The sequence below is a fragment of the Rana temporaria genome, chromosome 1, assembly GCF_905171775.1.
Source record: "Rana temporaria chromosome 1, aRanTem1.1, whole genome shotgun sequence".
In the NCBI taxonomy this organism is placed as follows: domain Eukaryota; kingdom Metazoa; phylum Chordata; class Amphibia; order Anura; family Ranidae; genus Rana; species Rana temporaria.
The window spans coordinates 184,907,015-184,922,797 of record NC_053489.1 but is presented as its reverse complement, the minus strand read 5'-3'; the positions used below and the strand labels follow the sequence as shown (position 1 = coordinate 184,922,797).

The following is a 15,783-nucleotide window of genomic DNA, read 5'->3' as shown; positions in this document are numbered from 1 at the left end:
GAAACTACCTTTGGAAGAAAAGAAGGCTGCGGGCGGAGCACCGCCTTGTCCTTATGGAGGACAAAGTATGGTGACTTGCAAGACAAGGCCGCCAACTCAGAAACTCGTCTGACAGATGTAATGGCCACTAGAAAGGCCACCTTCTGAGATAGTATCAAGAGAGGAATTTCTCTGATGTTCTCAAAGGGAGGTTCCTGGAGAGCGGAGAGCACCAGATTCAAATCCCATGGAGGAAGAGGTGGTCTAACTCTGGGAATCACATGTCGAACCCCCTGTACAAACGTACCCACCAGTGAATGGGTCGCCAAGGGACATTGAAAGAAAACAGTCAAGGCTGAAATCTGACCCTTAATGGTGCTTAAGGCAAGTTTCTGATCCACTCCACGCCATAAAAACAGCAGGACCCTGGAAACCGAATATGCCCGTGGACACCACTCCATCTCCTCGCACAAAGAGATGTAGGCCTTCCAAGTGCGATAGTAGATCTTCCGGGAAGATGACTTTCTTGCCCTTAGCATGGTTGAAATGACCGAATCCGACAGACCTCAGTCCCTTAGTACCTGGCTTTCAATAGCCATGCCGTTAAAGCCAGCGACTGTAAAGCAGGATGAAGTATGGGACCCTGAGACCGAAGGTTCTCCCGCATTGGCAGCCGCCAGGGTGCATCCGCCACTAGGCGTACCAGGGACGCCGGGGCCAATCCAGAGGGATTAGAATCACCGGGATTCCCTCAGCCTCTACTCTGCGGAGCAGACGAGGAAGCAACTTCAGTGGGGTAAAGGCATAAATTAGCCGATACTGACCCCACAAGGCCACCAAGGCGTCTGACGCGTCTGCCCAGGGATCTCTGGACCTGGCCACGAACCTCAACACCTTGCGATTGAGTCGAGAAGCCAGGAGATCCATGTCCGACATGCCCCACATCCGGCAAAGGAATTGAAACACCTTTGGGTGTAACGACCATTCCCCTTGGTCCAGCATCTGGTGACTTAGATTGTCCGCCTGGCAGTTTTCTACGCCCGGAATGTAAACGGGCAATAGAGCCGACACGCCCTCCGACGCTGCAGCCGAGCTCAGTGTTCCTCCCTGATGGTTGACATAAGCCACCGCTGTGGCGTTGTCTGACTGGATCCTGATTGAGTGTCCCTGTAGCCTCTGCGACCACGAGGAGAGACACAGCCTGATCGCTCAAAGCTCTAGTACATTGATCGGCAGGCGGGATTCGTCCGGAATCCAGCAACCCTGGGCCGACAGGACTCCCCAGACTTCCCCCCAACCTGTGAGGCTGGCATCTGTCATTATCACAGTCCACTGGAAGGGAAGGAACGACTTCCCAGACTGAAGAGCTGGGGATCTCAGCCACCAACTCAGAGAGGCCCTGACCAGGTGACTTACCTGAATTGGACGATCCAGAGACAATGGAGATCTGTTCCATTTGGACAGGATCTCCTTCTGCAAAACTTCACCGCAGTCTGGAGTGTCTGCAACTTTTCCAAAGGAAGGAAGACTCTCGCCTCCGAGGAGTCCAGAATCAAACCTAGGTACTCCAGATGCTGAGTCGGTACCAACACCGACTTCTGAACGTTCAACACCCAACCAAATTCCCGTAGGGTCTGACTGGCTATAGACACGTCCTCCTCTAATTCTGAGCCAGAAGCAGCTCAGAAGAAGATCGTCCAAGTAGCCCATGATAGAAATGCCTCGCTGTCTCAGCAAAGCCAGAATCGGAGCGAGCATCTTGGTGAAAACTCTTAGTGCTGACGCTAGGCCAAAGGGAAGAGCCACAAATTGATAGTGGTCCTTGCCGATCGCAAAGCGCAGAAATCTCTGGTGCCTGGCGCAGATTGGGACATGCAAGTATGCGTCCTTGATGTCCAAGGATGCCAGAAAGTCCCCCTGGATGGAGGGCAGCAACCACCGAACGAATTGATTCCATTCTGAACTTTCGCACCCTTACAAAGGCATTGAGGGCCTTGAGATCCAATATTGGACGGACTCAGTCCTTCTTTGGGACTACAAACAGTTTCGAGTAGAATGCCTGAAACCTTTCCTCCAGTGGCACAGGTAAAATTACCCCGCCCCTGAGCAAGTCTTGCACTGCCCCCATCAAGGCAGCCAGACGAGCCGGAAGGAGAGGAAGATTTGAGGGAAAGAATCTGTTTGGAGGACAAGAAAGAAACTCGATCTTGTACCCCAAAGTGACCACCTCGCAGACCCACTGGTCCCCCTATCCTTGAGTTGGGTGGGGGCAAAACTTCATGCGGTAGCAGGCTCGTTTGCCGGCTTGTTTGGCTTGCGCACCCAGGGACGCTTCTGTCCTCCAGCTGGACCTTTGTCAGCTTGTAAGGATCTGACTGACGAAAATACCACTTCTGCGCGGAATAGGAGGGCCCCAGCTTACGGCATGGCTTCTTCCCCTTAGTGCTCTTACCTCCCGTGACATCCTTAATAATGTTGTCCAGCGAGGTACCAAAAAGCCTCCCACCCTTGAAAGGCAAATCTGCCAGAGTTTTCTTGGAAGCTTGGTCAACTGACCAGCATTTCAGCCAAATCAGGCAGCGCAAAACTACCGCAGATACAGAGGTTCTGGAGATCAAAGGGGCCGCATCCAGAGCGGCATCACAGACATACACAAGGCCCTGTACCAACTGGTCGGCCAGCCTTACGCACTCTGAGGGAAGCTGATGCTCCGTCACTGTCTGGCGCAAAATCTTTGCCCATTCAGTAAGTGTCTGAGACACCAAAGTTGCAGCCAAAATAGGCCGCAACGCTGACCCCAGCATGGTGAACATGGAACAGCTCACTGCTTCGCACCTCCTATCAGTAGGGTCCTTAAAAGCAGGGGTCCCCTCTACCGGGAGAGTGGTTACTTTATTTAGCCAAGAGACTGGGGGGTCAACGACTGGAGGAGAGGCCCATTTTTTCAAAAAGTTTTTCTCAAAAGGATAACGGACAGCCATGCGCTGAGGGACCACAAAGGACTTTTGCGGCCGTTCCCATTCCTTATCTATGAACTTATCAAAGAAAGACACATAGGGAAAAACTTTAACAAAGCGGTTTTATTTGTGTGACCCAAAAGAGACAGACCCGTTGTAGTCTCAGCTGTATCCTCCAGCTTGAGAGAGTGTCTCACAGCATCGATAAGAGCACTCACAAGTGCCCTGTCTTGCGATGACCCGCTGTTCCATTCTGCCGAGGCAGGAGGAACTGTATTAACCCGTCCTTGCAAGGACTTGCTGGCGTGTCCCTGACAGGCCTACAACCGAGTGGTACGGAGTAGCTGTCGGCCCGGTCCACTGTGACTGAGACAACAGCAGCCCAGTCATATGTGGACCCCGCAGCATGTCGCTCACCGGCCACCCCTGGAGCCATGGGGTCCATCGTGGCTGACCCAGTGCATAGCTAAGGTCTGCTCACGCTCGATGGCCGGACTGGGGGGACTACAAGGATCTATAATATCCAACCTGTCACCCATCCGGCAGTATGAATAGAAGATTCTCAAAAATAAAATCATAAAATAATAAAAATTTCTTCAGGACCTTGGGCCCAAAGGGAGCCAGGTCCTACTCCTCTACTAGGCAGAAAAAAACTGAGTTGCTCACTGCACGGTAAGGGGTTATGATCGGAGGGACCGCCCCCCTGGGCGGGGCTGTTCAACTCTGTTAAATTGACATGTATTTAAATATTTAACATGTTCTGCCTAGTCCTCCCCTATTAGACAGAATATAACCCATATGTCAAGACTTGAGAAGGCTGTGTCCGTCCATGGATGAAAAGAGAAAATACTGTTTGCTGTATCTTTGGCGCAATTTTCATAAAATGCACTTTCATCCAATTTGAATTAAAGGTAAAGAAAAAAGAAAAAAGGCCGTTAAGATGTGAAATTTACAACCTAGCCGATTTATGTTCTCCCCATGAAGCAGAATCCCTTTTTTAACTTGTTAGAGTTTTAGGTTGTAGGGCACTGTCCACAGGTTTCATGTGGTGACATCAGACAGTCCACCAACTGAGATTGGTGACATGCTTTTATTGAAAAGGCTAAATGTGAGTGCATTATTCGTGGTCAAAAAAGTTGTACTGAAATACTAGATGAGAGAATGGGCTGTTTTTACTTTCTACAAAGAGACTAGATCGTGGTAGGTCAGATAACAAGCTATTGGGATGAACCAAAAAGTTGGGAGACAGAATGACTGCAGAAGTTATGTTGAGAAGTGAAGATCTCTGAGTGAAGGTGAAGATGCCAGCATATTGAGTGTAGCACAAATAAGGGTCAAAATAAGGGGTGGTCTATCCCATTCAATGCCCTTGTGGCCTGCAATACGTGGGGAGGACCAAAAGGGCATTGCGTGTTAGACTCAATGAGCATATTGCCAATATCAGAAAAGGCTTTGACAAGCACTCTGGGCCAAATTCTCAAAAAGTCTGCGTAACTTAAATTTCAGCAGTTAAGTTACACTGACTTAAAATTTCTACCTAAGTGCCCGATCGTCAAAGCACTTAGGTAGAAAATTCAGGCCGTGTAACTTAAGTGCCGCCGTCGTAAGGCGGTCCTCCTCTCCTGGGGGCGTTTAAAATTTAAATGAGGCGCGCTCCCGCGCCGGCCGTACTGCGCATGCGTGTGACGTAATTTTCCCGACGTGCAGCGCGCGAACGTAATTAACGCCGGGCGGCTTTGAGAATTTCGACGGGACACTAAAGTTGCGACGGGTGAAAAAAAAAGACGCGCCGGGAAAACAAATGATTATAAAAAAAAATGACAGTGTCGCTCAGCATGCATTCCTGAGAGGGTGAACTCCATGCCAATTTTCAAAGAAAAAAACGGCATGGGTTCCCCCCCCAGGAGCATACCAGGCCCTTAGGTCTGGTATGGGTTGTAAGGAGACCCCCCCACGCCGAAAAATTGACGTAGGGGGTCCCCCTACAATCCATACCAGACCCGTATCCAAAGCACGCTACCCGGCCGGTCAGGAATGGGAGTGGGGACGAGCGAGCGTCCCCCCCCCTCCTGAGCCGTGCCAGGCCGCATGCCCTCAACATGGGGGGGTTGGGTGCTCTGGGGCAGGGGGGCGCACTGCGGGCCCCCCCACCCCAGAGCACCCTGTCCCCATGTTGATGAGGACAGGACCTCTTCCCGACAACCCTTGCCATTGGTTGTCGGGGTCTGCGGGCGGGGGCTTATCGGAATCTGGGAGTCCCCTTTAATAAGGGGGCCCCCAGATACCGGCCCCCCACCCTAAGTGAATGGATATGGGGTACATCGTACCCCTATCCATTCACCTGTAGGCAAAAAGTAAAAGTTATTAAACACACAACACAAGGGTTTTAAAAATAATTTATTATTCTGCTCCGGATGCCCCCCCTGTCTTCGTTATTAGCTCAATTACCAGGGGGGGCTTCTTCTTCCACTCTCCGGGGGTCTTCTTCCACTCTCCGGGGGTCTTCTCCGCTCTCCGGGGGGGGGGGTTTCTTCTTCCGCTCTCCGGGGGGGGCTTCTCCGGACTCCGGGGGGCTTCTTCCATCTTCTCCCCTCTTCCGCTGTTGACTCGGCGAACCCCGGTTCTTCTGCAGCTCTCCGGTGCCTTCTTCTTCAGCGCTGGCTGCCTGCTATGTTTGTGTGTTAGCTCAATTTCAAACAGGCAGCCGGCGCGTTCTTCTGTGACGTCAGGGTCTCCTCTTCTGTTCTTCCGATGTTGACTCGTCGCCTGTTGTCGCTGTAATGATGGAAGCGCGCCTTGCATCACATTTATATAGGCATCACCGTCCCATCATGCTCCGGTAGGTACCCACGTGGTGGGTGCACGTGGGTAGGCACCCACCACGTGGGTACCTACCGGAGCATGATGGGACGGTGATGCCTATATAAATGTGATGCAAGGCGCGCTTCCATCATTACAGCGACAACAGGCGACGAGTCAACATCGGAAGAACAGAAGAGGAGACCCTGACGTCACAGAAGACCGCGCCGGCTGCCTGTTTGAAATTGAGCTAACACACAAACATAGCAGGCAGCCAGCGCTGAAGAAGAAGGCACCGGAGAGCTGCAGAAGAACCGGGGTTCGCCGAGTCAACAGCGGAAGAGGGGAGAAGATGGAAGAAGCCCCCCGGAGTCCGGAGAAGCCCCCCCCGGAGAGCGGAAGAAGAAATCCCCCCCCCCGGAGAAGGGAGAAGACCCCCGGAGAGTGGAAGAAGACCCCCGGAGAGTGGAAGAAGAAGCCCCCCTGGTAATTGAGCTAATAACGAAGACAGGGGGGGCATCCGGAGCAGAATAATAAATTATTTTAAAAACCCTTGTGTTGTGTGTTTAATAACTTTTACTTTTTGCCTACAGGTAAATGGATAGGGGTACGATGTACCCCACAACCATTCACTTAGGGTGGGGGGCCGGTATCTGGGGGCCCCCTTATTAAAGGGGACTCCCAGATTCCGATAAGCCCCCGCCCGCAGACCCCGACAACCAATGGCCAGGGTTGTCGGGAAGAGGTCCTGTCCTCATCAACATGGGGACAGGGTGCTCTGGGGTGGGGGGGCCCGCAGTGCGCCCCCCTGCCCCAGAGCACCCAACCCCCCCATGTTGAGGGCATGCGGCCTGGCACGGCTCAGGAGGGGGGGGGGACGCTCGCTCGTCCCCACTCCCATTCCTGACTGGCCGGGTAGCGTGCTTTGGATACGGGTCTGGTATGGATTGTAGGGGGACCCCCTACGTCAATTTTTCGGCGTGGGGGGGTCTCCTTACAACCCATACCAGACCTAAGGGCCTGGTATGCTCCTGGGGGGGAACCCATGCCGGTTTTGAATTTAAAAATTGCCGTGGAGTTCTCCCTCAGGAATGCATACCAAATGCCGTCGCTGGAATGGGCCTTTACAATGTGTGACTAACTTTCCACATTATAAAACCAGCCCTAGTTTTGCGCAGGCAAATTCGGAACTTACGCAGAAATCAAAGCTTTGAAAAATCTGCTTAAGTCCTCATTTGCATACGCAAAGCTGCATTTCAATGAGAAATGCCCCCAGTGGCGGATGCGGTACTGCATCCTAAAATCTGACCGTGTAAGTGTCTTACACATGTCAGATTTTCTGCCTAACTTTGGAAAAAGCCTTTTGAGAATCGTTTCCAAAGTTAGGCACAGGGATACGCAGGCTGAACAGCAGTTAAGTCTGCGTATCTCTTTTGAGAATCAGGCCCTCTGTGTCCAGGCACTGTGATCAAATTCACAATAGGAATCCCTCCAACACTCTGTTTGTAGGAATAGACAAGTACAGACCCCATTGGAGGGGCAGCTCAGTTGAGGGAGAAATCTCTAAACAAGAAATGTCCTGGGTTTTTCCTGGTTAAAAACATATGTACCGTTTGGCCTTAATGTGGACACCGACATTAATGCCTTTATCAACAACTCATGAAGTCTAACATTTATCTTGGTTTACATACATGAGTATATTATTAGACTTAGCCATTATCTATGTTTATCAGATCCTGTGGCCTGTTCTAATCATTAAATTTATATGTGTCAGGGATGTTGCTTTAGCTTTACTTACTCTGGTCTGGGTCCCTGTCAGATGTCCACTGTAGTAATTTTAGCAATTTTTTGTAATTTTAGCAGCTATTTTAATATCCAAAAATGTTTTAGTCAACTTATTAATTTATTCAATTCAATTTAATTTTTTATAGATGTACACCAGGTTAATGACTCAATTTTTTGCCCCCTATTGGGATAGGCTTTTCGGGGGTCTGCTTCGATAGAATTTTTAAGATTGTTCCATGCTCGCCCCCGTTTTGGCCTATCCCACAGATGTGGGTTTCCCATGGCTTTTCCTACGTTGAGTTCCATGTGGGGATTGTCCTCGGTGATCCACACAGGGGGTGTTTTACTATTTTTATCCACAAGGAGTCGCGGCATAATTCAGCTGCCAGTGACACCTGGATGGGCATTACTAACATTTCCTGTTTCGATTTTATGTTTAAGCATCTCCGCCTCCCTCTTTGGTCGGGTCTAACTGATCTTGCCTTCTGGGAGATGATTTTCTCTCTTTTTTTCTTTTTCTTCTTCTTCTTTTTTAATTTTATTTTTGCTCTATATATAGATTTTTATTTTTTAAATCCACACACACGAGAGATGATCTCACAATCATAATAGTCTTGTGTGTAAATGTATTCTTCCCAGTTGCTTCACCAGCTCTTGCGGGAACACGGAATCCCCATGATGTGGGATACTGTGATGATGGCAATTTGGAACGAGGCTTGGATGCTTCGGTTGGGAGTGCGCTTGACTGCACTCTCAAAATGAGGCCTGGGTTTGATCCTTAGACTTTCAGTATACCAATATTCGCGCGATTACGCGATCCCTATGAGGCGAAGCATTATACTGACGGAGATCCTGAGTGAGGCCTGGACGCTCCGGATGGAAGTGCGCCTGTGCGCGCTCTCGGAACAAGGCCTGGTTTTACTTGTTTATCTACTTAAGTAAAACTATCGTAAACTATCACGAAACGCGTAGGGTGGAACGAGCGGCGTGCTGATGTCACCTTCTACCATTGCTTAATCTCCAGACGGACAGGTCTGCCTGCTTGTGTCCGGCCAGCGCAGCAGGCTTAAGGCTTTTTTGTCAACTAAACTTGTGAGTGCAATATAGATTTTATATGTTTTATAATAAATACCAAAGGTTTTACACTATTGAAGCATCTGTTTTCCTTGCATGCCACATCATTGTCTATTGTTTTACTGCCATGGAGTATGCTGACTAGCGAGGCTGTGGATTCAGGGTGCCAGTACTATCCAGCTGAGATTTAATACAAGCTTCTCCAGTTCCACCGTTATAGGGGACCATGGGGCTTTGGTAAGCGGATTAACTTGTTATATGGTGGTGGAGTTCACTTTGGTTCCAGTCCTTATCTGAAGAGTTTGGACGTTACTGGATTTGTGCACGGGTGGCTATTCATCATCATTGGTGTTACACTCAGATCATCCATTTATGAATTTTATTGATTTTTATGTTTTGTATCGATTTTACAAGTTATATTGACTCACTTGATTTATTTTGATTTAAATTTTTCGCACATTTTTTTCACCATCATTTTTTAGGCTGAATCACATCTATGCAGGTTTAGTGCTTTTTGCATTTTGCAGATTTGCACTAGAGTCTGTTTACCATGGTTTCCTATGGAACATGTTCTGTAGTACAAATCTGCAAAATGCAAAAAGCACTAAGAATGCATAGGTGTGAATCCAGCCTTAGGGTCATTCATGGGCCTTCATGTGCCTACACGTTTTTTTCATTATTAATCAACACTAAAGCCTCGTACACACGGTCAGTCCATCCGATGAGAATCGTTTGAAGGACCATTGTCATAGGTTAACTGATGAAGTTGACTGATGGTCCGTCACGCCTACACACCATAGGTTAAATAACCGATCGTGTCAGAACGCGGTGACGTAAAACACAACGACGTGCTGAGAAAAACAAGTTCAATGCTTCAAAGCATGCATCGACTTTCTGAGCATGTGTGGGTTTTTAACCGATGGTCGTGCCTACTAACGATCGGTTTTGACCTATCGGTTACCATTCCATAGGTTAATTTTAAAGCAAGTTGGCTTTTTTTTTACCGAAGGTTAAACAACAACCCACACACGATCGGTTTTGACCGATAAAAACGGTCCATCAGACCGTTATCCTCTGGTTAACCTATCATGTGTACAAGTCTTAACACTCAGGGTTTTCATTTTAGGTTTAGCGCAACTTTATTTTTCCTTTTATTTGTTCACTGGTTTTGATGTTTGCAGAAAAGTTGCTGCTTTGAAATAGAGCTTTAGGCTCCCGTGTTTGCAATATATTGCCAATATTGATCTTTTTTCAAAATAAGCCTTGTTTGACAACTGTAGCTACTGAGAACCTAAATTTACTATAGTGAATATGCTTTGTGAGCAAGTAGCACCAATAGGTCATTATTGTTAGAGGAGAATAGACAACTTTACAGCCTGCTACTTCTGCTCTGAAACTAGCAAATAATAAATAATAAAAACTTTAAAAAATAATAAATAAATAAATAAATTACCAGCAGTCCTTAGATAAGGCTACAATGTTATAACAATTTGAAAGTAGAAATAGAGATTATTACAAACACCCATTGGTGACTAATTCTCTTAATCATCTCTGAACCGTCAAGTTCGTGGGAAATCAATTATATCTTTGATGTGTTAGCTAGATTATATTGGTAAGTCTTACTAATATTAATTAGGAATTTGTTGCTCTAATTTTATATGCTACAGCCAGCTCACAAAATGTCTCCCTTTGATCTGTGCAGATAAATGTGGTGAAAGTTGCAATTTTCAAATAAGCAAGCATTACACTTACTTTAAAACCAACTTTGTCAACGTGTTGTAAACTTTGCCTTCCCAGTACGCATAATATGGGGCCATTTTTGGATTTTTGCCAGTGTTAGTATTCACCACTAGACCTTCTATTTTTGTAAGAATGGAACCAATTGCAACATATTTTCTGACCATGATTTCAACATCCTTAGCCCGTTCAATTTCTATGTATTCAAAGAATTCCTTTATACCTAAATAGCAGATAAAAAAATTATAGTTACAAAGCATGAGCATGGAGTCTAAAAAATGTTACACATTAAATCATAAAAGAAGTGAAACTTAAATCTATGGATCTGGATCTTTCATGTAACAGACCACTGCCCAATCAGAGAACCATGGTGATAAAGCCAACATTTTCCAGGCAATTGTTTGATGCTTAGAAGTCTGTAGTATGTATTTTCATTCAAGACACACTAAAACTGTTGTAATAATTTAGCAGAACCAGCAGCACTCTAGCATGTACAGTCTGATTCTTTTTCCCAATACAGAATTTTCAGGCTACATTACCTGGAAGGTCTGTAGACTTTTCCGTCAAAAATTTGAAGAGATTTGCTGATTCGATGGCTAACAGCTTGACTTCAATGTCATTTGCATTCTTCTGAATTTTATGCACCAGCGATTCAAACTTTGACAAAGCCTGGCTGCATCTAGTGATGTACTCTGGAATACCTAAAGGAAAGATAAAACGACTTAATAAAAAATATAGAAACAAATATTAAAAATACGTTTGTGAGATACAACTGTTTTTTGTAAAATTTCAACATGTTTATTCAAAGCTGCCCTTAGGGAAAAAATGTATTTAGAAGTAAGGAAAGTTGGGGGTGGAGACAGGGCCACCGATAAGCGGGGACTACCTGTCCCCCTGACCCAGGCACACAGGGGGACCTGGGCAGCAGGGGGAATCAGATGTGGGCAGGACAGGTAGCGTGACAATTACAGCGCCTTGAGGCGATTTAGTTTGCATTTGTACCGCTATAAGTTACTCACTCAGGAACGAAGGAACGATGCTGAAAGCTGGATTCTCCCCCCCTCTCTCCCCCACCGGCTTTCAGTTGCTGGAGGGAGAGGCACACAGGGCATCATTCCTGTAGTACCCCCAGCAGCAAAATTGTAAAAAAAAAAAAAAAAAAAACATGTAAAAAAAGAATAATAAAAAAGTAAAAAATTTTAAAAAATGTAAAAACGCATTTTACAAAACTGTAAAACAAATTTTAAAAAAATAAGGGCTCATTCACACAGATTCTCTGGCACATACAGTGTGAATGAGCAGTTTGTGTAGCTGGAGCTGATTGTCACTTCTTTAGTATGCATCAGCAGTATGAACACAGCCGCAGGTCCTAATTTGAGAAGTGTGCAGGGGTGGATGAGTGTCACACAGTCTGTGTTTGGTGCCATACGACTTCACCCATACGCCTACCAAATTAGGACTTGCGGCTGTGTTCGTACAGCTGCTGCATCCCCATAGTGTAACATAGGCTGCCTCCACACAGCAATATAAAAAAAAAAAAGAAAAACACTGATTCACAGAGTACAGGCCACAGCACCTATATAAATGAGCCCCAAGACCTCATTTACACAAATAACTTTATTAACTCAATACAGTTTTATCTTTTAGATGCAACAGGAATTCTGTACGTTATGTTATGGTCCACTAATAATGATTTTGGTGTATTATTAGTAAAAATATTTCTTTTGATATTTTTGGGGCGGGGGCCTTTCCTGTAGGCTGTAGAGGGCCCTGTGATTTCTAACAGCAGCCCTGGGTGGAGGCATAAGATGATGGCTAGTATGTTCGCCTATCTGCTGGGTGACAACAGCAATTGGATCACTATTTCAAAAATATGCATATAATATTCCTCGCAGACCATAAGGATTTTTAACATCGGAGGAGAGAGCAGATTGATGGCTTTATCATATCACTGCTGCCCCTTCATTGTACAACAGCCTAGATTACGACCATATAGCTCAACTGCAATGTAGACTGTAAAGAAATGTCAGTCCAAAACCTGGCTGTGCTGTTTGCATTACTAGACTGGTCAAGATAAACTTTTGAAGCTCATTAATGCAAAAAAAAACTTCCACATTAACCAATGAAGAAGTGTACTGCATCCAAAGAAACGTTTGATCTTACTTATTAAAGTACAAATGTATAAAGTGCAATTTTTTTAAATTTACCAAAATCATCCTGCCCATAGCTAGGCTCAAAGTCAAAACAATTTTATAGTATTATACAGGGTATGAAATTGTAACAATAAACTGTCAGGAATTTTTATGGTGTTTCTTTGGGGAGATTTTTCTCCAACTTGAGATAGAACAAGAAAGGAGAGGAGATTTCCCCAAGGAAATTGGCATTCTCTCTTAGTTGTTTTGGGACAAGCTTTTTTTCTATTCCTTTCCAATCAGAACTTTCTTTCAACTACTGTCTGGTTACAATGGTCATCAAGACAAATATAGAAGGTCAGGATACAGACAATAATACAACCCTGACAAAGGTGCAAACCCTTCCCAACTCTATTGAAAACAAAAATACATTTTGGCTTTAGATACACTTTAAAATGCCTCTATTTAATTTACTCTTTGTAATGTTGGAAGAAATTGTAGTATTGAAAGAAAAAACAAGTAACTATTAATGCAACATTATTACCTAAGGAGTTCCAATTTAGCCTTCTGTACCCAGATCGGAACACTTTCAGTAGTTCTCTGATTTGAGAGTCAAGCAGTTGTGCTTCTGCTTCAATCAGAGATGCCATCAATTTCTCATAAGAAGTCAATATTTGTTTCATGTCATCGATGTACCTAAAAACAAGTTCACATTGTTATAACATCTTAACAACCTTTAGGGATAAATGCCTCAATGTACAAGCACATTTAGGGGTCAATTCACTAACGTTTACCGCATGCTATAATGCAGTCAGAAAAGTTTTCATAAACGAAGCATTGGCTAAGAGATAAATGCTTACAGCGCATGCCATATTGTGACAATGGCATAAAAAAAATTTGGGGGTGAACTGCAGCTAAACAGAGTCATGAAAAGCAAAGTGCTGGTTTAGGCGAAAAGCAAAGTCTACTTTAGGCAAGAAGGAAAACCTAGGCCTCACCATCATGTGGGGTATGTCTCTAATGTGTTCAAATTATATTTTTTGTAGTGCAGAGAGAACCAAATTTTGATCCATTGAAGTCACATGGGAACAAACAGGGAGAGTGACATAGGAAACTGCCTGAACAAGTTCTTAAATTAAGGAATAAGAGGCCAACAGTCTGAGAAACAAAATAACAAGAGCAGAAACCTGGTCTTTGAGAGCACCAAGAGACAAACTCTGCTCCAAACCCAGCCGTAGGAAGGAGAGGATTTGTCCCACTGAGAATTTCCTACGATAAAAGACTCAAAACTCACACCAAGTGAGTGTGAGTCCAAGTCCAATAATAGACTTTGTGAGAAGTAGAATAGCATTAACATTGTGGGGTCCACCAATTCCAAGATGCCTCTACCCCGCAATACCCGGGCTTCAATAGCCATGCTGTTAAGGCCAACAACCGTGAATCAGAATGGCATAGACAGAAGATTGGGACAATCTGGTAAAGCATGTGAAGCATCTGTGAGTCTAACCAGGTAAAAGTACCACATCCACCTAGTCTGTAGCAATGAGAATCACAAGAATGCCTTTCATCTCAATCCTGCCAAGCAGACGAGAGAGTTTTGTGGGAGAAAGCCATAGAGTGTATTGATCCCACAGAGAATACACTGTTTCAGCTAGAGTATCCTTGTACCTGGAGACAAACCTAATTCTCATTTATTGTGCAACCTAGAGACCAGGAGGTCCACATCCAGCCCCCCCATATTTGTAACACAGGACTCAGGACCCATGACTCTCATACATAAGCGTAGAGTTGGACAAAACCTGGACTAGAGAGTTAGACCCTGGAATCCGAGAGTTTGATATTTCTCCTGAGTGGAAAACACTCTGGCATGAGCTTTAAAAAAAAAAAAAAATGATACACAGTTCCAAGGGCAATTTCTGAAGGTTTAGGATCCATCTGAACCTTTGTAATGTCTGGACAGTTAAGACTAAACTGTTTGGCAAAGCCTGTACTAACTGCTTCCTAGATAGGAGGTCATGTAATTATACCACTGTGGGAATGTCAAAAGAATGCAGCAGGGCTAGTATTGGGGCCAGCCCCTTGGTGAACACCTGGTATACAGACAAGACACTGATTGGCAGGGATACAAATCGAAAGTGCAGGGAACCCACAGCAAGTATTGGTGCACTAAAAAAATGTGGACATACAGGTACACGTTCTTGATGTCCACATAAGCCAGGAAGTCCCCCTGTTGAAGAGAGTTGACGACAGACTTGGTGGATTCCATGTGTTATTTCTGGACTCAAATGAAGATACCCAGCGGTTTGAGATCCAAGATGGGGCAGATGCTAAAGCAGCCCCAAGGGTGGCGCCATTGGATTTGACCTTCCCCTTTAGTGCCGTCGTACGTGGTTTACGTGTCCGCATTCTGACACGATCGTTTTTTTAACCGATGGTGTGTAGGCGCGACTGACCATCAGTCAGCTTCATCGGTTAACCGATGGAAAAATCCATCAGACCGTTCTCATCGGATGGACTGATCGTGTGTACAGGACTTTAGAGTAAAACCCCTGAAACTGATCTGTCACAATCAATAGGCAAATAACAACTTGATGCAAAAGCCTTTAGAGAGCTATATGGAGATCTGCTAATCTGCGTAGTTACCCAGGGAGCATGAAGAAGAGAAATTAAGGAGGGTCTGGGAGCAAAACCCTAGCTTGTAGCTCCTGGAAATTACCTCCTGCAACAGATACAAGCTGTCCATGTATCCAAACAGCCTAACAAATGTCACCACACTTTGAAATGGAACAAACATTGATAAATGTGCGGAATACTTTTACTGCCAACACTACATTGAAAATACTGATCTCATCCTCTGCAGGAGCAGAAGGTAATTTGAAGAAGCACTTAGTTGGGCATCAATTATATTCTCTTTTTTTCTTGTTACTGTGCCAAGTGATTACTGCATTTTGTTTTTTTTTGTTTTTATCAAAGGAAATAATATGACAGCTTAGGCTATACTCCCTTTAAATGTTTCATAAACTAGTATAAATAAAAACGAAAGGAGGTTATAAAGGCAGTATATGGAGAGAACCTTAAAAACTTGTCTTCCTGTAGCGCAACATTTCTAGGTAATTCACCAACAACAAATCCTAGTTGTTCCATGTGTTTTGTTTCTGTGATTATTTCTAGGAGTTCAGGGGCAAAGTTCACAGCATAGCGGACATTTTTATAATCAGTGTCAGTCTTGAGCTGGTCCACATCCTGAAAAGATATATAAAACATATAATTATTACTTTCTAGGCATAACATAAAACATGTAAACACCCAAAATATAGGGA

General features: G+C 45.1%; 1 protein-coding gene across 1 annotated transcript in view; it reads right to left on the bottom strand.

Moving 5' to 3' along the window:
- DNAH10 (dynein axonemal heavy chain 10) overlaps positions 1 to 15,783 on the bottom strand; it is a 278,707-nt gene that overhangs the window by 178,497 nt on the left and 84,427 nt on the right. Inside the window, exons 13-16 of the mRNA XM_040347338.1 lie at positions 15,537 to 15,706; positions 13,008 to 13,159; positions 10,871 to 11,032; positions 10,347 to 10,554 (exon numbers count right to left, since the gene is read on the bottom strand). Coding sequence (XP_040203272.1) covers positions 10,347 to 10,554; positions 10,871 to 11,032; positions 13,008 to 13,159; positions 15,537 to 15,706 — 692 coding nt within the window. The remainder of the gene's footprint in view (positions 1 to 10,346; positions 10,555 to 10,870; positions 11,033 to 13,007; positions 13,160 to 15,536; positions 15,707 to 15,783) is intronic.